Source organism: Antedon bifida, chromosome 8 (genome assembly GCF_963402885.1).
Source record: "Antedon bifida chromosome 8, ecAntBifi1.1, whole genome shotgun sequence".
In the NCBI taxonomy this organism is placed as follows: domain Eukaryota; kingdom Metazoa; phylum Echinodermata; class Crinoidea; order Comatulida; family Antedonidae; genus Antedon; species Antedon bifida.
The window spans coordinates 12,786,615-12,814,609 of NC_136233.1; the positions used below are offsets into that span (position 1 = coordinate 12,786,615).

The window sequence follows — 27,995 nt, forward strand, 5'->3', positions numbered from 1 at the left end:
TCGACAAACGAAATATAGCCTATATTCATTCCTTTTAAATATTAGGCATATTGCCAAGGCTAATAATCGATTTTTCCATAATTATTGCGTTTTGCCGGGGGTTTTCCATAATCTAAGGCCAATTTTTAGGCCAAATCATAACTGTGCGTATAGTTTTGTATTTCCGATGCGTGTAGTACCCTATTTATCTTCATTTCCGTACGTTCGTAAATATTAGTCCGAATTTCCGTAGTAATTTATAGACGTTCCGAAATTTGAACCGTGTTATACCGGTAGCAGAGCAAAGTTTGCTTCTTTCTGCAAATGTCCTATCATTATTTTCTTTGTTTTATTTGGAGTGTGGTTTAAAACAACACTTTTGTAAAGTTTATAGTGGATAAATAAAAATGAATTTTTGGAAATTGTGGTTTTAACATCTGACTTTATTTAGCATTTTTAAATGAATTAAAATTCCAAATTATACAATTTAACCTTTCGCTCAATATATTTATAGCAACAGCTTCATATTTTTTGTATAACTTTTTAAAATTATTAATTGATAATTAATTTACATTAATTGAGTACAGTTATTAGAATGTATTACCGTACCAAAAGTACCTTCATCGGGGACTTCCCCGTGACGTTCGCATTGAACGAAAAAAAATTTATCATGAATTTTACGTGCGAGAGTACCATTTGCGGCCATCTAGGGGTGTCATTTAACAATTTGCTTGCTCAAATACTCAGTGTCTACAGCCCTGGAGTCTTTGGGCAACCCTCTTAAAATAGTCTTGCGACCGCCCCTGATAGCTCTATGGGGTTCGCTGTAAAGGGGGGTTCGCCCGAACCATAAAACCCCCCCCTGGCTACGGGCCTGCTAGTTATTAATTTATACAAATAACGAATGTTTGCATGAGTTGGATGATGATGCTATTTAACGGCGGGGCCGAGTTTAAAAAGCAGTCAACCTTTCAATGGATGTAGTATTCTGACTATTCAACGAATACAGAACAAACTTTTATCCAATTAATCCATCTTGAATCATCGTTCAAGTCTAGGCCGGGAACCTATGCCCCAAAAAATAAGATCTCCAATTTTGAACGCGGAGAAAAACAGTTACAGACGGCGCGCACTACTGTTGATTTAAAGAGCAGGTCAGTCAACGACCTCGCGTGGCAGAAAATTTTTTAAATTGATTTAAGTTCATTAATGATGCATTAACCAATCAAATGGCAAGGATTCACTCTGTTATATATAAAAAAGAACCAGATAACATTTGGATTGTACTCTACTGCCCTCATCGTGTCAAACCTTATTAGTATTCATACAAAAGAAGAGGTTTTATTGAACAAATTAGACAATTGTGAGTTTATAAATATTCTTTTGACAAAAAACTAATGTTTTTAGATGGGTTAATTCAAATAATAACATAATATAAAAATAAAATAGATATACAATATTTCCTTTGACGATCATCAAGCCCATTCGTCGACAGACAATACGGTACTGCAGTTGCAGCGCACTGTGTGCCGTTGACAATTCGGTTGATACGATATTCTTCATTTCAGGCTTTGAATTTATTATTTACATTATATTACAACTATTATTATTAATTTCTTTTTATCTAAACTATTAATACACTGTAGTTCATTTTACATAGGTTGATGTGTTGACAGTTGCGTTGCAGCCGTTCTGAGGGCTTGAATCGAAGCGTATGGACCTTGAGAGAACAGTCGATGGTACCTATGATTTGTACTATGATGTAACGAGTTGTCGGTGGTTAAGTCGCAGAGCGGTTGACCTAGCACAGGGTGGAGTAGGCTGGGGGCAGAACACGATGTTGTTATATTGCTGAAAAATGGCATAGGCGTTCCAGAACTCAACGGCAGATGTGACGACGATGATATTAATGAATGCATACCTAAAGATTATTAAAGAGATTTATTATCATGTTTTTCTATAGTAATGCATTAGTTGGTCATCAAACATTAATTCAACTCCTAATACTTTTCACTATTGTAAGTAAATTGCTAATCATATATTTTAATTTATATAAATAAACGAGATCCTATCAGTAGAAACACCTTTGCTTTCTCATTAACGACTGCATACAACTCAGGTTCATAATGGGCAATGGATAGAATGGGAGTAACGATGTTCAGGTGAGTTAACGTTCCGTTTCATCCCCACATAGAAACTTCAGGCCAAGAAACGCATGAGCTTAAGGAGATACAAGGGCAGGGGGTAGGGGTGACGTAAATGAATTGCAAGCTCCCAAGTTCCCACTGTAGGATACAAAGCAAGGACGTAAGCGGGTCGCACTGAAATTTGACCAATCACGACGGGACGGATCATTCGAATGTCTTGCTTGATTGGTAGACTGACTTGCGTTGTGCATACGTCATTGCGTTGCGTCCGAGGGGGAACCAAGCTTGACCAACACGTAGGTCTACTTTACAGTAGGGCATATACTTATATATTAAACGTAGGCCTATACAATGGAGTTTCAGTCGTCAATCCCATCGTACTCATGTCTATAGCATTGGGTAACTCGCCTTGTACACACTCATCATTAAGGCAGTCCCCAAATAGAAAGGTATCGAGTCAAGTTTAAATAGTTAGCACGTACCAAGATGACCCGATTGAAGCCTGGGCATCGGCATAACAAGCGGGGGTAGTGTCTGTACCATTTCGTAGCGAAATCGTTGAGGACGCTTTAAATTAGGTGAAATTGAGATAGGCCTATCCTTAGATGATCCGCCATGGGTTTCTGAAATACTCCGAATTGGTGATCGTGCATACGTATGCCCATGTATCATCTTATCTATACGTCCTCTGCGGAAAGAAAAAATGGATGATATTACTTTTCAAAACTGTAGTCAAAATAGTCTGTTTTTTATAAGCCTATAGAAAAAATGTTTTTTTTTTCATTCTTTTATTCATTCATATATTTGCAATATGGTTTGTTAACATAATTTGATTATACCCATTCGTCATACAATACATGATCGTAATTGTGAACCATTTAAATAAATTCTATTTATTTCAATCAGTTAATTTACAACAATTATATACTTATGTTAATTTCTTGTTTTTATATTGTAAAATAATTTGTTTAAATAATTTCTGTGTACATTTTATATGCAAATGTCAATAAATGGAAGTAATTTTCCACTGATGATGAATGAATGAATGAATGAAAAGCAAACTGAACGAGATACAAGATAACTTTATTGTCAAATAATTCAACGAAAGATTTAAAATTGTTTTTTCTCATGGCAACTTAACATAAAAATAGAATAAAATCAGTAAAATGCAAAGAACACAAAGTAAAATACACAGTACAGTCACATTTTTAAAAAAGGCCTAAACTAATATAATTGTGGTAATGTAGTCAGGTCACAGGTCAGTTAGTATCCAAACTACATAAAAAAAACTCTAAATTGAATTTGTTTCAAACAAGATGCAGTGATAATTATACTTTTATCTTACTCACCTTTCGAATTCCGACAGCCTAGATGAGTCTCGAAAACCTTTAGCAAATGGATTACTATCTATCTTCAACCGTGTTATCTAAAATAAATACAAGATAGCATTTCAACATTACACATTATTCAGTTATAATCCGCGTAATTAATCGAAAATAAACCACTAAATTAATTCATTAATGATATTTCAAAATGATCAATGAAGGGCATGTCACTGTTTCGATAAGTACTATAGTAACCAAGGCTATATTTTTAAAAACAAGCTTTAATTGGGAAAATCCATTTGCTTTAAAATATGCCTTACAACTTCACGACGTTCCCAATATTTTACATTTTGTCACTGCGAGAAGTTTCACGCACATTAATTTTGACATGCGGTCTATTCTGCGAACAACCGACCGGCAGCAGATAAAATGTGTCAACTGCGTAGTAAGGTGACAAATAGAAGTAAATGAACTCACACTTAGGTACATTCTTAGGCTGGAGGGGCTATTTCCCCCTCTTCTAATGTGACATAAATTGCATATGTCACTAAGTAGAAATAGACAGATTCAGCATAAATAATAATACAAACTAGAAGGCTCTATCTTTAGGGCAAAACATCTGACCAATTAAAAGGATATATCAATGACAGGACCTCTGTGCTATTTAATATCCGTATGTCAGACTACTCGTTTAAAATACCGCACAAATAGACTCACTTCAGCCGTATAATATATTAATTATAATTGATATTAAAGCGTGGTTCCCACTAGCGACGCAACGTAACGCAATCTACGCAACGTAAGCAAATGCCCTTCTAATAATTGTATTTTCCCCCACCTGCGTGAAATCAAACCTGCGATGTTTCAGCACTATTGCGTCGTCGGTTCCCACGTGTGAGTACGCAATACAGCACTTTGCGTCGATACGTTGCTGCGTTACGTTCTAGTGGGAACCACGCTTTAAGGAGTGTATTGGGGATCGCCATATAATTCTACATCATATGCCTATATGATATAGCGAACGCGGACAGGGTTTAATCCTTGTAAAGGTATGCACAATATTTCTCTGCCCAACAGTGTGTGAAGTGTCACTTAATCGTCCGTCGTGCGGTGTCAAACAAAGATCTTCCTTGTTTAAAATACATGGTTTATATTACGGTATTCATTTATTAGGTGATCATTTAGAATAAAATGATCACCTATTGTTATTGTATAATTATTCGTTTGTATTTACCAGTTGATTTTGGTAGGCGGTGACGGCGGTGAATGAAGTCTCGTCAAATACAAACGTCCGCACTTCTTCCTTCTCCAGAGCTGCAACTGTTGTTATCTTGTCCTTGTATTTCATAATGTGCACTCTAGGTTGATATCTATGCATTGAGTTCAAAATAATCTACAAAAAAAAAAGAATTATTTTAGTATACATATTTCTCCAATTGCATCTCTAATTTGAATGCTCTCCCTGTTTCATTGAAAGGTATCGACAATAAGACCACTTTCAAACGTAAAGTAAAGAAACATCTACTTATTAAACTTGAAGAACAACAAGTTCCTGCTTAGATCATGAAGAACATAATAATTAATCACTGTTTGTTTATCTCTATTTCATACTTTTCATTTTCAACGTCGTTTTGTGCCTTTGATATTTTATTCGGACCCCAATGGAAACTAATCATTTTCAAGGATTAATTGGTTGTCCTGGATTTCTTGTTTTTCCTCTGATGTTTTTCATTTGTTTGTCTTTATGTATGATGTATGAAATGGATTCGAAATAAAAACAAACAAACAAACACGATATTTCAGGAATTTGTTGACATATTTATGTTACACTACGTAACAGTTGAAATTGTCACATTTTGAGTCAAATTTTGGGGACGGTATACTAGCACTGTCGTCCCAATATCATGAATCGCTAATGATATTAACAGTCAATCATGTTTAGTCAAGTAAGAACCGAACCAAACTTTAAATTGCTGATTAAAACAAAACCAGCCACCGATAGGCCAATATTCTGTCCATGTCTGCATCGCCTGCCATACTGTGTCTAAAACCCAACATTAAATAATTAATAGATTCGCGATAAGTAAAGATATTTAACAACAACCATTGTCGTAAAAGTTAACAAGACTGTTGTGTAAAGTGTATAAAGTTCCACTTTCTGTCTGATAACTGGGCCCTTGCCATAAGGTCAACTCTGAAACTAAACGTATTCATTAATTCGTTTGTGGTTTTTCGGCATTTACTGGGACAATTTATGGAAGTGTTAACGTTTTTCTAACCCTTTCTTCTGAAACGAGAGTTCAAACAAACAGTAGAACCATAAACGGTTACTGTGTCAAGTTTTTACGATGAGCCTGGAATGTGTTGGGAGAGGAACGTAAGCCCGCAACCAAGGTACTTTACCGGCAGGCGCCAAACTGTCTACATGGGGCTTGTCGGTGCTGCTAACATGTTAATCCTGGGCTCAATGCAAAGCCGAATAGACGAAAAACAGGCATCTTTTTAATGAACATGTTTTGATTAGTAACGAATCACAGAAACATTGATACCAGAAATAAACCATTAATGATCGTTAAATTGTATTTAGCAAACCAACCAGTCGATAAAAACCGCGTTTGTTGAAACTTCGTGGTTGGGATTACATAGGCCTGAAGTGCGAAGTGATGACGAATATTGTTTAAAATGAATATTATTTATTGACTTATTTAACAAGGACTTTCGTTGGCCCACCGTCGATGTAGAACACTGCTTTACAACCAAAATACTTACTCAACTTACTCAATTATCTTATATCTTAAACGTTGCATACAAGAGACTGGGGTTTCATTTGTTTATATTAAAAAGGGGGAGTGTAGAGGAGTGGAGCCGGGATATCCCCTTTGAATCTACACATGTTTGTATACGTATTTTTATGTTTACACGAATGTTTAACCTGTGTTTCTATAGGACGCAAAAAAAAGCGCAACTCAAAAGATTTGACCAATCACGGCGTGAAGGATCATCATCTTTCGCGTCGTGATTGGTCAAATTGGTTTGTATTTTCGTCATGTGGGAAGCAATCTCTACATCCACACACTGTTTTGTCAATGAAAAATACAAAGAAACAAGTAAACTTCACCAAAAACGTCACAAACGAACATTTAAGCAAAATAAAGCATAGCTTTCTGATTGGTTAAAAGTTTACAAACGTTATCATTACAGCATGCGCAATCGTTGTTGTTAAAGCCATTGTTGATTCAGTTTCCTGTCTAAGTTGTAAATAGCTCCATTTGTCTAAAATAAATTAAAAAATCTTACGTGGCCATGTTGGTCCATTTCATTGTTGGTAAGCTTCAACTTTTCAAACGAGACAATCTGCTTTAGTAACTGTTCACCAGTGAACGGGGAGTCTGGATGTATATAGAGCCGCCGGGGGAGGGGAGGGTCTGCCTTGCCTGCCACTAGCCACGATGACCGATGATAGGCGTATCTGTAGCGCTTATTGTCTAAAGACACGACATCGAGAAGAACTGCATATTTACATGATGGCTGTAGTCCGCTAAAAGACACCCGGATTGTCGGAAACATTCGTCTGGGAAAAAATAGTTGAATATTAAATTGAAAACGAAAGTTTATTTATTAAACAATACTTAACATAACATTAAAAATAACATCTTTGCTATGTAAGAAAAGAAAAGCTTTGTTAGAGAAAATGTATTATAGATAATATGTATAAAAAGAGGAAACTATGAAGAGAAAAGATAAAAACAAAAATGAATGTGATAATAATTGTATAGTGTATTGAAATGAAAATGAAAAATATATGTAAAGAGAACATTATATATGGAAATAAAAGTGGGATGAACCCACATAAGATAAAAAAAAAAATAACATCTTCGTTTGCCATGGTCATTTATTTTATTTGATATATCCCATTTATTTATTTCCCATTTATCTTCGTTGTTCATAAAAGCAAGGAGGTTATGTTAAAAGTAAGTACATTTGTACATACTTTTGATCAAGCATGAATTCACTGTTGTTGAACTTGCTATAAAATATGACCTTCCTGTTAAAAGCACGAATTTCTCAGCGCAAGTTCTGGGCTGTTCATCAAATACATAAAAGTTTATAAATTGAGTTGAAAATGTCAGCAATAGAAAAATGAGTCGTTCGCTATCGACGAATTAGGCTGGTCAAAAAAGGCTAAGTCAAAAACCTACGTCAGTACCGCGATCAGACGTGGACCCGACGTCATACTAAATTACACCACGTTTACATTTTTTTCCTATCAGGTTAAGGCTAAAATCTTGAATAATTGTGACGCCACACTAGTTTAAACGTTTTTAAAACCCTATACTTTGGACACGCGATAACTTTTTTTAATGAATGTATGCAAGTCTTAGAAGTGAATTATTCAAATAAAAACTCGTAAAAAAATATTTTAAAATGATGCTCTATAGTAACTGGCTCTATTTTAGTGTACTAGCACAACCTAGGCCTATATTTTTTGTTTTGTTTATACTGCATCTGTTTTCTTATAACCAGTACATGTTTTCTCATGATCAGATTATGTAAGAGTTTTACCCTCAAATTATCTTCTGTAGCATCAATTTTGTTTTAGCTCAAAGCTTTAGTGTAATTGTATGAAATACTTTAAAAATGTTGAAACATAGATAAGGAATCAATTAATCATAGCATTAAATAAATTCATCTCCAAATAATAATAATAATTATATTATTAAGTTTCATTTTCAGTGAATGATCATTGTGGAACGCAGCAAACGTTTCGTGTGATCAAAAACTCATTAAAAACGAAACTTTTCAACAAAAAATTAATCATAGTTAATATCTATTGTTGAAATTATCAAATTAATACTACATGTCAAGTTAAAGTGTAGATTCTGAAGAATTTCTCTCTGTTGTCTGAGTACAAATTGATTTATCATCGTGAGAATATTTTTAAAACACGATTCGGCAGATAATCGAATATTCTATAATTCTTCACGCCTTAATTAACAAGTTGTTAAGACTAATGCATCCATCAAATACACACCGACGCATATAATATCAATTAAATCACCTCATTTAATATATAAATGAGAAAATCTAAACACTATTTATTTTCTTAGGAACTCTATTTTTAGGGCTTTTTATTTAAGTAACAATATTTTATATTTAAAATGTAAAATAGGATTTATTAGTCTTGTCATTCCCTCATTTTTAGTCACTATGTCGGTCGGTTGGTCGGTAAACAACTTGAGCACGCGACTGCAGCCATGTTGCATATGGCCTTGTTTGTATATAATTAACATTTGCATTAAAATTAACACGATCTCTATAAGTAACTATAAGTAATACGGTTCGAACAATGATTTGTTGTTTAATATGACACTCTTATTATATCTTCTACACTATCAAACTTTATGTGACAAAAAATGTGATATCATATCACCACCATGTTTGTGCATATCACCACCATATTTGTGCATATCACTACCACATTTGGGCATATCACTACCATATTTAGGCACATCACGCCTTTTTGTTAAACTTAGATAGTGTAGACAGAGCTTTGCAGGATATATTATATTTATTGCATTTCAGTATACAGCACAAAGCGCATTCACTGGCGATGTAGAAGAAAGTAATGCAAATATATAAGTTTATTCAAACGAACATTATATAATAATTTATAATTAAAATTAATGTTTGTCTGATTTTTTCCATCTTACTATAAGCTACCGGTAAGTATTATTGTATTTATTTAATTTTATTCTTTTACCAAATATATGAGAGATGGAACAGTAAATTGTAATGTTGTATAATCATGGTCTAAACAAATGTATGACGTAGGAACGCTTTATTTACTCGGGAAATACGGCAGTGAAACCTCTCGCGAGTGTACAGACGTTCTATTAATTTGTAAGATCCAAGTCGCCTAGCTCTGTCACAATACCATTAGCTACCAACAAACCCAGTGATCTATTCAAGATTTATAACTAACATTTACATTTTAACTGCTTATTAAAACCTTAAAAAGTGCCACTTTACTTTCGTGTCGAGCCGCAAAAGAAAATATTTTGCCACCTCAAGTCTGCCGAAAACGGTATGTCACGATTTCTACAATGACAAATGCGGTGTGTTTACGGTAATTTATCGTTTATCTGTGCTGGCCGACATCGCTTTTAACCCAGTACTCGATGAATGAAGTGCCATGGCACTAGGGTAGTAGCGTCACAGACCAAATGAGTTATCTATGAAGGGATATCTGTGTCAAAAGAAGTGACGCGTGTTTGCACGTAGCATTTAAGGCACATTTGTAACACCATAGCATAAACTCAATGTTCAATATGACGAACATTTCTCAACATCATATATACATATAATACATTTAGATCCATATCCAGTCTTTAAAAAAAATGACAGTATAGAACTGTAGGCCTATGTAATACGATTAATAATAATAATCATGGTATTAATAACTATCTCTAGCAGTAACCATACATCATATACTATTTTCAGCATTTCACGAGGAGTGGGTAAACAAGCCTAACAACCGGGAGAAAGATTTTGGACAACTTAACATCAGGATGTTTGGTATATGGATTATACACATTTCTATGTGACGCAGAATGAATGAATAAATAGTAATGTCTCGAACGGCGCCCCGTATGATATTTTCAAGGCGGACATTGTGATTTATTTAGAATCATCCAAACACCAGCCAACCCACCACATACCCCATCTCTTAAAATACCATCATTATTTTTATAAGCAGTCGTAAAATGAAGACATTTTTAAATTCAATCCTATTAATTAAAGTTTATGTCAATTATTTCAATTGTAAAAAAATATTCTCACCTTCCCGATTTCGTGATGATCATTTCTGTACCGAGATCATGAAATTTATCCCACAATTCCTTCATCTCTAGCCTGCAATCAATCGTCCTAAGCTCACTCCCGGCGTAAGTGCGCCCGACGCCGCTGGATAGACCACCAAAAATTGACGACACTGGGCAGGTTGTGAAACGACGGGGTATCGCTAACGACGACGTCGGAGATACCGGTTGGACTTGTAGACGAGGGTAACGGTGGTATATGGCGTCTTCTTTGTCTTTGTTATCGTAAATGTGATTAGGTTTGTCAATTAGAATTTCTATAAAAATAGTAATAAATAAAAAATAAAAAATATTATTATTATAACATGGATAATGAAAGTTTATAGGCCAATTTTCACAAAGGATATAGCGAAACCCTAAAACAACTCTTTCGCATCAAACGCAAACTAAGTAGGGCCTAATATTGACCAATCTGAAAGCTAATAGTTTAGCCTATTTGATCTGTCGCTTGTAATAGCTCAATGTTGTGTAGCATATTCTTGGTGCATTTGTACGGTAACAAAACGTGTCATAATTATGTACCACTGATGTGTCTACCACACTACATAAGCCTAACCCAACCAGGCCTACATTGTAGGCCTACAGAAGATACTGGACATAATAATGTCATAGTGGAAATATATAGAGAATCAGTTATTATTCATTTCATTGCGTCGAACCACGTTCCGCCACACCAAATAAGATCTCAGTGGTCTCCTAAACATAATTCTACATTGAATTTTTTTTATGGAAGCATTAACTTTATGTTTGACATTGCATTGTGATTATGCACATAAATTATTAATATTATTATAAAGAATTATTCAATTTATTGAAATAGATAAATAGACAGTAATAAAGACAAGTCGTAAACTTTTTGCCGATTAACTTTTGCACGGCGTTAACACCTGTCCACTACCCAGGTTAGAAATAACATGGCAATAATTTACATAGTATTATGACTTGTGTTATTACTATACTACCAAGTAAGGCACAGGGGTCGACAATAGTACGCCCTGTATTTAAGCAATTATTGCGACTTGTGTTTTTTACTATCAAGTAAGGCACAGAGGTCGAAAATAGTGCGCCCTGAATTTAAGCAATTATTGCGACTTGTGTTTTTATACTACCAAGTTCGACAGTAAACCCTATTTTAAACAATTATTGTGTTATTATTATACTACCGCAACAAGTAAGGCACAGCTGGGGTCGACAGTAGCAAGACCTTTTTAAACAATTATTACGACTTGTGTTATTACTATCGTACATAATAACGGTACATGGTTCGATCAAAGTGAGCGCAGCATGGGTCGACAATTGTAAGCAATAAGAAAAAAAATCTTCATGGTGACACTATCTATCTACGCCTTATTTATTTCCTTAAAATCAAGAACAAAGAGAAGATCCCCAGACGAAAAATTGGCAAGTTTAACCCTTCAGACAATCAGACCAAATCAACAATACGACTTAATTTATACAAAACTATTATTGCGTATTTTATTTATTGTGATAGGAGTGTTAGTAGGCCTAAAATTCAATAAAGTTTGAACAATGTAAGTACTTCTTATGAACATTAATAAATCATATTTTAAAATGTTACTTCTTATCCGTAATTATATGTTTCGCCCTTATAAATAATCGAAATATAACACAAATTGTTAATTTCTAATTGAAGAATTTTCAATTAAAAGCGCTATCGCATGAAATTCTGAATCATTACAATATATAAATTTGGCATGCAAGAGGAATTCCAAACCGCTTAGTGTTGTAAGGCTATAGATCTCTGGAAATTAATGAATTTATAAACGGTGAAGATAAAGACATCTTGAGAAACACAAGAATCGGGAATTTTATTATTTTTTTAATATGGTTCAAATCCGATTGAACATCGACTCAGATACGGCGGTTGAACAACGTCAATTATAATCTTAGCATCGGTATTGCTATATTGATTTTAGCAAGTGTGATAAAAACCATCTATTCACAACCTTTGTGAATTCTGTCACACAAAATACATACATAGTCATCAAAACATTAAGAGTATCTTCGCATGAAGATATATGTAGCAAAGTTGCAAAAAGGCATTCTACTAAATGTCCATATAGCATGACGCCAAGCATTCATCAAACACACAACAAGATTCAAATTGATGCTGATTTACTTCAATTTTGGCGGCAAATCGTTTAGTTAATGTTTGATGTTTAGGTTGCGAACGTCGTTATCATTTGTCAAACTTAACCAGCTTTCACGAAGTTCGCGAAGCCTAGGCTTAAAGAAACCCGTAAATTGTTCAACGAACGAAAAGAAACTTGCCCACCACTTGAAAATCAATTTTTCTTTGTCAATAAAAACTAAACAATGTCAAAATTAAACATGTTATATTGATTCCAGGTTATGTAGACCAAGAAGAACATTTAAAATATACTCTGTTCTTCTATCTCTGTTAACAACCTTTACATACACATGTTTTTTTGTGAAAGATAACCCATGGTCGTATTGTTTGCACCAAGAACATTAACGTTTTAAGATTTCGATAACAACATCTATAATAAGGTATACCGAAATAACAAATAAAATCGAAGATAAATCAACGAATAAAAAAAAAGTATATTTTCATAAAAGATATTTATCTAATATTATTATTGATTTGTAAGAATCAGTAATATCTTTACTAAAACTGAAAATTATGAATGAATCTATTTTTTTTTTGACAATATACTATAAAGCTCTGTCTACACTATCAAACTAGTTTGACAAAAAAAGTGTCCAAATATGTAGTGATATGACATCATCATGTCCATATATGGGTACATCACATTTTGTTGTTTTGCACTCTGATATAGGGCCTAAATAAACTGATAAATGCCATCAGCAAATACTTTATGCTTGTTGAATTGTGAATGAAATTTGTATGAGCCCAGAAAATCTGATTTTGTTACAATTTTAAACCCACTTTGTTTTAAGCCCTGTCTACACTATCAAACTTTATGTGACAAAAGAACATGCCCATATGGACATGATGACATCATATTTGGGCATATCCCTACCATATATTTGGACACATCAAACTAGTTTGATAGCGTAGACAGAGCTTTATTTACTTTATATAATTGTCATTTTACGATAGAAAAGGTGCTCCTTAATTAATGTGATTATTAGTGATAGTTAGTGATTAATAACGAATTTAGTTATTGCTAATGATCAATTTAACGTGGGTTTTCAAATAATAAAATGATATTAAATAAAATGGATGGTAAATTAGGTAGATTATGACGTTGGTGGCATGTGATTATATACACGTTATGTTTCGTTTAATCCTTTGGTCAGTATAGTAATTAGCAAAAATGTATTAAATTAGGCTACAATTTTAGAAAATTGTTTAGGCTTTTAAAACATTTTAAAAATACTGCTATAAGTAAAAAATTCGTTCGTTTTGTTTGTTTTTCATTAAATACATTTATAATTAAAAATGACAACACTGAACAAACATTTGTAGTAAGATACAAAAAAACCTCAACCAACAAAAATAAAAAATGCACGCGAAAAAAACTAAACGAAATAAGAACAATCAGGATTAAATTATTTTGAAATAAAAATTGTATTATTTTTTTATTGAACATTTGTTTTTTCAAGTTTTATTTCCGATTTTGTGGCGTGTAGGGCCTACCACCATTTTATTGATTCAATAATATGTTTCATACAATTTTAACAGTAATTTTGATTTTTAATCACCTTTTTTATCGCAATTTATCCCTCCTTTTTTTGCTATTTTCTTTTGAAAACTGTCTGTATACTGTGTAAATGTTGATATTTCAATCAACTGTCCCAGAATGTTATTGGCTATAAAATCGGAATAGACAGTTTAATATGCTCATGAATATGACAGTGGTAATGTACGGTGTTGTTTTAGTTCCACGGGTGTTTACGATAAGTTATTTAAACATTTCCTTTACGGTATACGTTATTCAAACAAGTGATGGCCATGTTGTTACAGATATAAAGGAAATTGACAATGAAAGCACCTTATAATGTGTTAATTGAAGACTAATGGTTTACCACCCTTTTTTTCTTTTCTGGCTAAGGCTTAGGCCAACTTTTAAACTGAGTTTAGCAGGCCAGGCATGAGTAGTAAAAAAACCAATAAACTTTTACATAGGCCTAATTATTCTGTAATCACTAAAACTGCAACATAGAAAAACATTTTGCTTCAGATAAGTTATTATTTACCAAAACGAAAACAAGTGCGTAAACTCCAAATTTCTCGTGCGGCTAAACCTTCAGTTTTAGCCTATGGCGATTTTGAGCTGGAATGGAAAACAAGGCCTAGGTTTATGAAAATGACAATTAAAAAAAAAAAGATTTAAAAGAAACATTTTAAACTAACTTTTCTAAGTATTGAAATAATTTTTTTAATACATAATTTAATATAATTTAAAATGTAATAGTCAGAACATTTGTATCGACTGCTTAAGTTAGAGCAGCATGGATTTATGGTTTTATGGTAGAGCACGGAGGTATATATCTTTGGTTAGAGTAACAACCGTTCAAAGTGAACTTGTGAAGCAAATCTACTCTAATAAATGGCAGAAAGTTTTTATTTTATAATTGTATATTTCTTTCCAATTTTTGTAAGGAAAAGAACGAAATAAAGAAATAAATTTGTAAAAGCAGAATAAAAGGAAGAGGCACGACAAGCAAGCACGACAAGCAAGCACAAAACCACCTTTCTTAACGTTGGTAATCAATCAATATTATTGCATTGGCTTTTTCTGTGTATTTTAACAATAAATGAAATTGTATTTCGAAATACAGTATATATATAGCCTATATATAAAATGAAAGGAATCTATTTCTTTGTAATAAGATTTTAATTGGAAGGAAATGGAAAGGTTTTGCTCACATTGATTACAATAAATAATGTAGAATAGAAGGAAGATTTTGTTATTGGTAACAATACATCACATAATGCTAAACAACACCAAGCCCCACCCCCACCCTTTTCTCCCAATCCAACTTTACGGAAAGCGTCTGCAAGCGCACAGGTGTGACATACCGGTTCGGCGGGGGATCAAGTAATGCGCCGACCACCTTCGTACAATACTGTACACAGTAAAAATTATTATTAAGAACTTTGCCGACAGTAGGCCACGGATTGCTCATAATTCTATTAAACGTAGACAGCTAATAACAAATAGAAGGGTAAAAAGAAGTTTAAATTGTGTCAACTTATTGAATAAACTACTGGGTACAAACAACCTTACTGGCAATAATCATTCATTTTAAAACCTGTGAAAATATATATGCGTTGATGGGATATTGAGACATTTTGAAAGGTGATGTGTACATTAAATTCCAATATAGACATGTTATGTTCTTTGTATAGTTCGTTAGCGTCAACGTTACCATACTCATGTACAATTGTTTTTAGACACACGTTATTTAGAACCTAGAAACAAAATTGACACTTAAAGGGGGTTTTCTGGTACAGAAAAAAAAAACAATTAGCGAAATTGCAGTTGTAAAAAAATAATAAGTAGCCCTAAAAGTAATAATATAATGTACTGTACACACTCTACTCCACTCTTCTCTAATGAGAAACTATAATTTGAAATACATAAAATAATTTTGTAATGTATTTATGGGTATTTTTTACTTACTTTTTACTAAGAAATTAAAGTAAATAAGAGACCCAACAAAAGTAAATTGGGTGATCGGTCAACGGTGGATGGATTTGGTATCCTACTGAAATTTCGATAAACACAAACAAAATGTTTGTTTAAGTGATATCTTAAAAGTTTTTTTTTATGAGGTACATTATACTAAATTAAAATATTGTTCAAATGGTACTGTTCAGAAAACAACGAAATTTGGAATTCTAAAATTAATAACAACAAATTCAAATCAAAATAAGGTTGTCGCTTACTTTTTTTTTTCTCTTTTGTGGCGTTAACCACTATTTTATTCATTTCTTGTGGGTTGTCGCTTACTTTATAATTTGAAAATGCCGACAAATAAAACATAAATTTAGAATAAGACACATTTAAGAATAAAAAAAACAAAATAAGAACATTTGTATAATGTGCAGTAAAAAATCATCAAAATCGTGATGAAAAAATCTATTTTTTTCCTGGCTTGTGTACGTGGGTTGCTCCTACTTTTATTTAATTGTTTTGTTATGTACATTTGTGATAAATAAATATTTTCTCTAATTTTACACAATGTTAAAAGTAGTTAAAACACATGCATATTTACTTTTATTTCTTTTTTTTAAATTCCTGTTTGAAATATATAGCATACCTGTACAAAATGAAGAAGATTTTAAGGCTGAAAAAATCTGATGGTTTTTTTATAATAACGTTTATGTTTAAAAAGAACAAAACACATTGCCTCTAATGTTTTGGCGAAGTTGAAAAATACCAAATACTCGGCGGACAGGTAAAACAGTGACTAGGTGATACGCAATACTTTGTGTATTGTTATTCTTAACATTGTATTTATTTATATAATTTCCCCCGTAGTATGTAATATAAACATTAATGTAACTCAATAAATCATGTATACTATTACGGAGCGGACAGGCAGGTAAAACATAATTTATTCTTAATTTGAAATACAAAAGTAATGTTTTACCTTGTTATACTGCTTTGGCATTTTGAATGTAATAATTCAATTCAATCTGTTGGAAGTTTATTTCATTTTAGTTTCATGGAGCAGTGCGAGGTGGGATGCCAATATCAACATATAAACGTAAAGGTTACATCAAATAAATACTATATAATGCATTACACTTTTTGTTTAAAGTCAAAGTAAGTTGTAGTGTTTTTTCCTATGTTTTTTTGTATTGTTTCTTAGTCAATCCAATCAATTTGTTTTTAATTTGTCCTAAACGTTTGCCGTATTTTATAAAATGTGTTTTTAAGATAGACCGATTAGATATTTTGTAATATAATACAATACGTAACCTAATACATTATACGCTATAGGCCTACATTTAAGCCTATTATGTATAGTACATTCTAATTTTAATGTATTTAACGATATGTTTTTATTTTGAAAGGACCACAGGCCTATTACTTTTCGGAAAATATACATACAATGATATGGCTATCAGGCTATCTACGTTGATTGATTGAAATGTAGACCAAGTAAACCATCAATGAAGAATGTAAAAGGCAACATACTATTTGTCTAAAATAGGTATATTAAATATAAAATGCTGTAACTATTTTTGCCTTATATAACCTCGATGTTTTTTTTATTAACGATCAGCCAGGATCGAGCATTTTAATACAATCGGTATATAGGATTAGGGACGTCTGTATGCCTAACATATATTAAGGTGATACGCAATAGATGTATCACCTATTGTTAATAATTTAATTTAGTTAATAAGGCACATTAATGCAATTTTATTTAGTGTGAAAAATTAAAAATTTATTTTAAAAATATATATTATCTTACCTAACGGTTGAAGAAGGAATTTGCGATTTTCTTTTTTGTCTACCTTGCTTGCAGGTTGTTCATTTCCCATCAACGCGTCTATTGTGAAGTTACTCGACTTCAACGAGGAGGAACGCGGCTTCGCCTTTGTGTTCTCCTCCATATTGTCTTTCAGCGCCGTGTAAATGAAACAAAAGTTTGCAAAAAGTGAAGAGATGAATCGATCCGTTGAAAAGACACTGGCTAGCACTGTCCCTGTCACCAAGCTCCTCTGTCATTAAAATACAGTCGCTTCTTTCTTAAAGTTGTCCTATAATCAATACCGGACACGTGATTCGCACCATCAAGTTTCAAAGTCGATCAGCAAACGCATTTACGCGCGATAACATTTTTTTCCTCTCTCTAAACTTTAACGTATCATTTACTCTGGTTTTATTAAAAATTACAAATATTGGATAACGGAAGGCGTGGCTACGGAATCTATTAACGAGTGGTATGGGTCGTCACGAAGGACTTAACGATGAATGGCGATAACATGTCAACTTGTAAAGTATACAAGCCTATAATTTGAGGATGTGTGGACTAGCTAATTGCCCTACGAGAGCTGAAGCCGCTGGCCACACATGCTCACAAGCGACCAATAAGAGCGGGTCTAAGTCGGTGATTTATAATATACACCTAGAACCACGTCAACACCTTGCCGGTTTAGCGGCCGTCTCCGTCAAATGACCACGCTAGGCCTGTTAAGTCTAGACGACCTGAAATGGCACAGGAGCCAACGAGCGAAAAAGCAATTTTAACCATCACATTTACTAAGCTGGATGAGAGATAGTACAGGCGTAATAAAGGCTTTTAACATCAGCTCATTATTTTCAAGGAAAGCTTTTTGGAGACACGAAGATAACTGCCCATTTAGCACTCATCCAGAATAATTCTTCGGGAAGATAAGCCGGTATACAAACAGATAAATGAATACGTCAAGTAATATTCAACACTCATTTTACTACGACAGCTATCCAAAACCCCTAAAGCAAACTTTCACCCAGAAAATTTCACACATAGGCCTAAACAATAGCAAAAGAATAACCGAAAGATTTATCATTTTAAATCGACAAGACTTAGTAGGCCACTTCAGTAAAATATGTCCATTTTATGCCGTATGGTATACACTATGTATGTAGTACAGATTATAAAGAAAACCCACTAAAACATTTTACTAATTATTTATACCAGAATGTGAAAACCAGAATCCAAATTAGAATATTGAAAATAAATATTTCTCATTTCTGGTAAATCAGTGGTAAATATGACATCATCATCATGGCCTAAATTTAGAATCGGAACACAGTGACGTATAAGAAATCGGTGGGGTTGGTGTTGAGGGAGGGGGAGGGTATTGGTGTTGGGGAGGGGGGTATTGGTGTTGGGGGAGGGGTGTATTGATATTGCTTTATGTGAATAGCTTACTTTTACATTGTTGTTTCAGGCATGTGACAGGTCTATGACAATGCAATGGCATCTCAATTATTGTTAGTATGTTTTAATTGGATAATCCTACACTCTACTCTGTTAATCTTTTTTAAACTGTGATGTCCCTGGTGATCAGGAAAAAACTTCGGTAATTATAATTAACGATTAAATACTTTAATATTATGAGCTTGAAAATATCATAGAAATTACATAACATTTTTTTTTTATTTGATACAGAATTGGTACATGTGAATAATAATGATACCAATACCATTGATTTATAAAGTGCATAATGTTGTGAAAGATCGAAGCACGGACATTATCACCCCAGTCATCTTAATATGGAAACATACTTCCATCGTTAGTGAGCTGTAGAGTCTAAAAATACTATATGGCAACGTACAATGTACACTTGCACTATCCGGGATACCCTTTGTGAGGCATGCAAGAGTCCATTTGGATTTTTTTTTAAATATAATTCGGGAAGGGAGCAGCATGAATGGGGTATTCTGCTTTGAAGTTTGATATCTAGCCCTACTAGGACATTGCTAACAGTAACAATAAGTTTTTAATGAGTGTTGTTCTTACACGAAGTCGGTCTATTTTTACTAAAATTATTTTCTTTGTTGATGTCATTGTATTTATAAAGTATTGACCAAAAGTAGGTCAATTTTTTTTAAAAATCAAAATCAGTGCAGGTGTCAATGACCTTAATTTCCTGCATTTTGATGACGTTATAAAACAAATTTACAATTTTTTTACAGGAAAATTCTCTCACTCAACAAGTTTTATTTTGTCCATTAGGAGCTAATGAAGGGCAATTACAATAGTCTTCTAAAACGGAATCTACTTGTTGTATAGTTATCATATTCAATAATCGAAGCTGCTGGTGAATCATACAAAAGATATTCAACTCTTGCAGGTCATTTGGAGATGATCAGATCGAATTATACAGAGAATTAAATTTTAATAACTGTTCTGCTTATTGTAAAGCTTAAAGATGTCGGGCTAAGGCGTTAAATCAAGCCCAGAGAACCAGGCCACTGGCCTAATAAAATCAATCCACTGCAAAATGTAAATTTAAAGGTGGAACATATCGTTATGTTGAACATTATTATGCATGGGTTCTTGGGAGGGGGAATTGGAAGATGGAGGTGGGGATTCTCATATTTTCGTCATCGTAAATAAGGATACCGAATGTCTAGGTGCCTATAGGCCTATATTTAGAACATTTACCGCAATTAGTAACATTTAGACGTCCAAAAAGCGAAACATCGAAATGTCGAACTAATGTTTGTATCGAAAATTGCACATTTCTTTGTTTTTGGCATCGGAAAGGCGGGTCCCCCATGGATACTCTCCACAGCCTATACACAATTGTGTGCCCGAAATTTTCTTCTGACATTTTTTTCAGAGATTATTTTTCTTTTTTCCATCCTTTGGATTTAGGATATAAAAAAGGGAGAACATGGCATGAGTGTGTAGGCCTAAGCAATATTTTGAAGAGGCGCGCATCTTATTAAAAACATTTTTACAGGCTACTATAGGCCTAGGCCTAATGATTGAAATTAGGTTAGGGAATCCGTGAGGTTAACAACCTATTAATATCTAGGTGCAAGGGTACCTTAGGATTACGATTGGCGTCTCTAGGCCGTGCTATTATCGACTACAGGCCATGTACTTCCTCATAAGGGCGGATACAACGCCTTCACCCGCTATCAATTGATATGTATTGTTACAAAAAACGGAAGCCATCAAGGCCTAATAGTTGTTGATAGACGTGTGTACACTGTATTAATTTTGTATTAATAGCTTATGGTAGGTTATTAATACCAGATATAAATTTACATGTCTCATCATTTGTCTGTATTAACGCAATTTCTATTTAATGCGTTTGTTTTGCGACCTATTAAGATTAACAAGAAACAACAAATACATTAAATTACACGCGATTAACTAATACAATTCAATACCTTTATACAGACCGATAGATAAAGTAATACAAAGGTATGCATGTATTGATTGTATTGACTAATAATCGGTGTCCCATGACTACACAATTCCAAAATCTCGAAGATCAATAAAATACAACCACTCCAATCAATCAATAATCAATTAAATTAAATCAATTATGACAATAAAAATAAAACAATGAATCAATCGAATTAATAAACTAATCGCTAAAATCAACCCAATAAATCAATTCAATCAATCAATCAATCTATCATTTAGATAATTAATAAACCAATCAACCAATAAAACAAATCGATTGAACTGACTGAATAAACGAATGAATGCTGGAATGAATGTATTACCTCAATCAATCGATTATCGATTGTTCACAATTAACAATAATCGATGAGACCTATCAATCAGTTAACCAGCAAATCAACCAATACAATAAATCGATTGAATGAACGAATGCAGAAATGTAATGCATTACAACAATCGATTACCGATTGTTCTATAAGCAATACACGAATCGATCAATCAGCGAGTAGACCTAAATTAATAAAATTATTCGTAATAAACTAATTGAATGAACGAAGGCAGGAATGAACGTATAAATAAATCGATTATCAATTGTTCTATAATCAATTAACGAATCTATCAATTATCGATGAGACATATAAATCAACTAACCAGCAAATCAACTAATACAATAAATCGATTGAACTAAATAAACGAATGCAAAAGACATCAATCGATTATCAATTGTTTTATAATCCATTAATGAATCCATCAATCGTCGATGAGACATATAAATCAACTAACCAGCAAATCAACCAATACAATTAATAGATTGAACTAAATAAACGAATGCAAAAGACATCAATCGATTATCGATTGTTCAATAAGCAAATATCAATCAGCGAGTAGATAAAAAATCATGTACTACTAAACTAATTGAATGAACGAATAAAGGAATAAACGTGTATAAATTAATACATTATCCATTGTTCTATAAATTCGAGTTCGATAATTGGATTGACTTCTTTAATCTGGGAAATTTAATATTTTCAGATTGCAGAATAATAAATTCCAATCTAATACAATATTCATCAATAATTAATCAATCGGTTTCCATTGATTATATTATTTCTCTCGTTTTTATGCGTTTTTTCAGATAATTATAACTAAACGTCATTGGTTATAATAAATTCTCTATACGTATACGATACAAAAATATTAAAATCTTTCCGATGCTAGATGTCTCCGTACCCGAGGCTGTTTGCCGTTGAAATAGCCCTTTGCGTCAGTTTATTATTACAAATGACCATAGAAATGACCAGAGTGTTGATCACGTGGCCTCATTACGTCCCTTAGCATTCAGGGAGTGTGTTTAGGCCAGTTAAAATAGTCAATTTGCCGTCTATTAGCCCGCGACTCAACACGACCTTCTATAGTCCGAGTTTACATGTTATTGCAAGTAAACAAACACGGCGGTCAACGTCATAACATCATTAAAAGTTATTTTAGGTTCAATGAAGTATGCCTCAAACATTAAATACCCGAATGTATTATTAAGTTTTTTTTTGCAAATACAATGTTTATTTAGGCCTAATAGCCTAAAAACAATAATATTAATCAATAAATAATTCATAATATAATTCAATAAAAAATATTCATAACTAAATGAAGAAAAGGAAATTCGACAATTGGTAAACAAAGAAAATAAAAACAGTATATGGACGAGTAACAACGAACTATGAAAGAGATTCCAATTCAATATTTTAAAATTCAGATGGCCATTAAATTAAACATTTGGGTTAGTCAAACAAAAACATTTAGACCGGCGAGAATGAGGATCTGTAAATTTATAGGTAAATGATTACCTTGCGATGGTAAGGTACATTTGTCTCCATTTGTCGCCTACCTCGATCTTTACAAATATTCTATTTTGGTAAGTTTGGACAGTTGTTCCCTGTTTGTTTATACAAAGTTGTTCTTGTAACTACTTGAGTTGTGATAATTCACCAGAGAACCACTTCAGCAAAAACAAATTGTTACATGAACAGTCAATGTCACTTCTATAAATTTCCAATTGTTATCTTCCATCAGAAAATAAACAGCGCAAGATCACTTACGGCGGAATTCTTCGCATTTATTTCATAATTTAATACGGGTGTGATTGTAAAAAGCCATTAAACTACAGAGTAATTAAAACGAGGCTTGTCTATAATTTAAACGAGTGCTGAGCCGTTAACACGCCGCTGTCCAGAGGGTCTGGCCACTGACACTAACCAGATACAACGATGTGACAGGTCAAAGGAGAATGTCGTTATTACCAAAAGATCAGAAAAAAACAAAGACATCAACTGATAACGTTCAGCCCTTATTGCACATTGCAATCTTTCATTTTAAAAAATGCATTAATATAATTTGAATCGTAGAAATGTACAATAACCTAACAACGTTTAAAAATAAAGGTTAGAAAAAAATGCAAAACCAGTAGAATATCGATAAGCAAAAATGTAACTGTTTAAATAAAAACAATGTTTTAATTAAATTAAAAGAAAAATGAAAACGAGCTTTTAATATTTTTTTGTTTCTTTGTCAAGATACAAGATACAAGAAAGTTTATTTGTCTTTGTCAAAAACAAAGAAATATCGGTTGTCAGTAAATCCGATTAAAAGATACATATTATATAAACGACAGAAAATGTCAGAAAGTAATAAATGCGGTTTAGCATATGTTGTTAGAACCACGGATTCTGGAAATTTACTGGTCCTTAAAAAAAGAGAAATAATTGAAAAAAATAAAAATGTTTTCATCCTCACAAATAAAGAGATATTAGGATGACCACTTTCTTCGATGAGAATATGTTCACAAATCTAACCAAATGACGTCATGGTCATTAACACCATACGTTTTTTTTGTTCTTATTGATGATATATTAATTATTTAATTTGTGCACATAATATTTATCGAAAGAAGTTGTCCTATACTTTCTTTCTAATCTCTTACTAGAATTAAGATAGAGAACTACACACTGCATTAACAAAAATAAAAACTTGAGTCTATCTTAATACTAAAAACAAAGCAGGTTATTTAAATCTGAAGACAACTAAAAGCGTCATTAAAATCCTAAACGCTCAAAAAAATCGGTCAAAAACTGCTATTGAATTAGGTCATAGGGCATTACTAACACGAAACCTACATCCGCTGAGTTGAAATAAAAACACAGTTTCTTTTAAACCATAAAGAGAACACATTTAAAGTTAATTAATAACAGTTTTGATGATTAGTGAGGGGGAACTGACTTAGCAAGCCGGGTAAAACCACTCCAGGCCTACTCTAGAATTCGGTCACACCTTCGAGCCATACGAAATAAAAATAACGCACAGAGAAGAAACACGGTCAGGTAGACCTACTAATAGTGCAGGTACGCTTTGAGTGTTATAAAAATGATAATAAATAGCTTTACGACATTTTTGGAACAGGGTGGTAGCGACGGAACATGTCGAACTGTGTCAATGATTGTGAGAGGTATTTTACATAATGGCATTATCGGAGTTTAATAACCCACGAGGAAATATACAGCTGATTTATGAATGATTACAATTTTATAATTATTATACAACATCATCATGTCTTTAGTGTGAATGGGGCGAATGATCGATTACCCAGCCGATTACGATAGATCGATACTATAGATAGATGGATACAAATAACCGCACGATAATTCATTACTATTATTCGTCTTCGGGACACATATAAGCGGGTGAGCCGATTTCAATGCGAACAGCGAGTTTACAAGACCACGATGGTTAAGGGGCTCACAAATGGTAAATGAAGTCATATGGATCGGCCTGTGCCTCTCTTCACCATCATCTAACTTCAATACCCTCCCTTCCCCATTACAAGCTGGTTGCCTCCTCGACGTTATCATCGATATGAATCGATAAAATTCAAAATATTGTCTCGCCAATGACAATCTTGTTTACTGCTGATATAAAACAAGCAAACAAATAACAACACAATAAAACAGTAAAAATTACTTTCGGGGGTTCGAACCGATATCTCTTAAATCGCGCACTTTATAAAATAAAAAATCCGGGTGCCTAGGCGTATTATAATGTCGACTTCTTCCGAAATGCAACATTGAACAAGTCATGGAGGTATAAAATAGATAATAATTTATAACTCCATGATACAAGTATTGAACTATATATACAGTTTGAAGGTTTGCATGGCGAAATCAAATGTAGATAGGCCTATAAAGTTTGCGGTACACCACGTATATTAGTTCTGAAAAGAACTGTTGAGTTTCTCGAAGTTTCGATCAATATGCTTTGATCGTCCTCAGAAGTGAGAATGCAGAAAGTCCAGGAAACTTGGAATATAAGTGGAAAGGATGGAAATGGTGTGAAAGCCAGAAACAATAGTAAATTCACACAGTGGGAGGGATTGAAACTAGCTGTAGAAGAGAAGAGCATATATATATATATATACAGTATTATGAATGGCAGGTTTCCTCGATTGATCGATCAATGATTCAATCATAAAAGTCAGAAAATGACTAGATTATAATAACTATCCGAATTCTTAAAAAAAAATTAGTGTATAGAGTATTTGTGCATGAGCGATTTCTTAAATCATGAATAATTCATGAGGCAAATAAAACGTCAATCTTATGATGGCAGCAGACAATGTTCACAATTTTAAAATAATCACAAAAGAAAATGGCGGCTAGTTTTAAAGTATGTTTAACAAATCAGTGTGATATTGTGAAAAGAATTTTTATAAAGTGAACAACTTCTATTCATTTAAAGATGTATTGTCCCTTGAAACACAAAAAACGAAGGTCAAAATATTCTAAATTTAAATTGGCCATATCAAAGTAATATTAAAGTTATTCACTTAAAGTCGAAAATTCGAGACAAAAACAACAAGTTTATGTAATTACCAGGTAAATTAATTTGATTACACTTCGTCTGGAAAATCGTCGGGAGCGAAAGTAAACAAAGATTTCAAACCACGAGTATGCATTATGCATGATGCTAATTAGGATTGTTTACAACTCGTCATGGTTGAGAAGGTGTTTTCACACAGATCGCGAGGAAGTTTTATGATTATGCATATAGAGTAGCCAAACAAGCGCGTTGCATTATGAGATATGTTTTGATCAAAAACTTTGACTGGAAGTCAAAGTTATTTTTTAACAAAAAAACGTCTATATTCAGTTAAATGATTTTTGTTTCGACTAATTTTTGGTGAAAGTTAATAACTATTATGATACTTCAAAATGACCGACTTTTTTTCTAAATATTGAAAACAATTTTTTTTTGGAATTAGTCAAAGGGACAATACATCTTTAATTATGTACGTCATTTGAAAAATAATTGTAGAACAAACGGACAAATTAAATGTAATCTATGATTTTAATATTTCTTATTGTAAGATAATTATTTTGCTTAAGTTATTTTTTTAAATAACCTAAGCAGATATGTGCTTTAAAAATATGATAGCTACATTCCTTAAAGTTCGTGTACAGACATGAATTTTATAATATCTTGTTAAATGTGTATAAAAAAAAGAACTGACTTTATAAATAAAGCTTCAGTTTTCACTTAAGCACTTACTATAGATACGAAAAAAAATGGTCTTTTACAAATATTTTTTTGTTTTAAATAACCAGAAGAAAGTGATTTTGTAAATTACTCAATTAATGTTTAATTTAAATTCAATATATTTAAATTATCTTCAAAAGTATTAGTACCTTTTTTTTAAATATATTTTTGTATATATTAATATTAAGAAGTCAGATTATTATTATATAAATATATATATACTGTTATCTCGATTATTTATTTTGTTTATTTTAACATGATGAACTATACATTTTCAATTATATTTTTTTGTTGAAAAAATAATCTTTAATAGTACTGTATGAGAGGTGATATTTTAGTAACAAAAATAAAAACCTGATTCTCCTACAGAGCTTGGTATTGTCATGCAGCAATTGAAATGTAACTGCTATATAATTATATGCATTATTATATAATATATTCTATATTAGCCTACTACTATTAGAAATAATCCCTGAACAGTACTGTATATAATGTCTCTTAAATTAATACTCCTGGTCTAGCCTAGCCAGGGGGCTAGATACAGTTTTAAAAAAATCTAGCCTATAGTTCATATCAATATTTTCCGCGTTAGTTGAAAACAGAACCTCCACCCCTCCGCCTACAGGCCTGTGTACATAGTTGCATTGTTGAATCCTCAATTCAGCTGCAGAAATGACAGTTGCTTTTGTTTTAGTGATGAATAACAAAACCAAAAGTGAGAGAAAATTAAGTGCAGCATTACTTACAATTTATTAACCAAACTGAGGTTGCTTCAGCTGCAGTTTCACAGGGTAAGGGCTCCCTCTAGCTTTAAATCGTTTACCTGCCAGGTCAATCTCATAATGACCTTTCAATACGTAATCATTTGTGACAATTCCTCGTTGACCAGACTTGTCATCTTCATTGGTCACCCATCCAACCACAACCATCTTACCAAGCGTTGGACCGTATCCAGCAGATGTTGACATTCCGGTAAACTTGCCATCTCGGTAAATCGGTTCACCTCCCCATGGCCAAAGGTCATTATCAAGGTCATGATCTTCCAATAGGAACATGGTTAACTTGGATTCAACTCCCTTGCCTTTTTGTTCTATCAACGCTTGTTTACCAATGAAATCAATCTCCTGAAACAAAACACTGTAGTTTATATGCTTAATCATATTTATTTATTTTATTTATAAACTTATTTTACATGGATGACA

The 27,995-nt window shown here is 32.9% G+C and overlaps 2 protein-coding genes across 5 annotated transcripts in view; both read right to left on the reverse strand.

Annotated features, from left to right (window-relative positions):
* Positions 1-1,406: 1,406 nt before the first annotated feature.
* Positions 1,407-27,550, reverse strand: LOC144849682 (T-box transcription factor TBX20-like). Of its 2 annotated transcripts, none has more exons than XM_078706687.1 (7): positions 27,540-27,550; positions 10,292-10,586; positions 6,749-7,022; positions 4,686-4,844; positions 3,476-3,552; positions 2,609-2,814; positions 1,407-1,900 (listed from the first exon to the last, which is right to left on the reverse strand). In XM_078706687.1, the coding sequence occupies exons 2-7, from the start codon at positions 10,354-10,356 to the stop codon at positions 1,632-1,634; spliced, it is 1,050 nt and encodes a 349-aa protein (XP_078562813.1). In that variant the 5' UTR covers positions 10,357-10,586; positions 27,540-27,550; the 3' UTR covers positions 1,407-1,631. The 2 variants fall into 2 exon arrangements, with proteins under 2 accessions (XP_078562813.1, XP_078562814.1); XM_078706688.1 differs by lacking the exon at positions 27,540-27,550 and adding an exon at positions 17,770-17,827.
* The window catches only part of LOC144849666 (pyruvate dehydrogenase phosphatase regulatory subunit, mitochondrial-like), a 36,774-nt gene continuing 35,515 nt past the window's right edge, over positions 26,737-27,995 (reverse strand). For all 3 annotated transcript variants that reach the window (XM_078706655.1, XM_078706654.1, XM_078706656.1), the window contains exon 17: positions 26,737-27,917. In XM_078706655.1, coding sequence (XP_078562781.1) covers positions 27,546-27,917 — 372 coding nt within the window. In that variant the 3' untranslated portion in view covers positions 26,737-27,545. The remainder of the gene's footprint in view (positions 27,918-27,995) is intronic.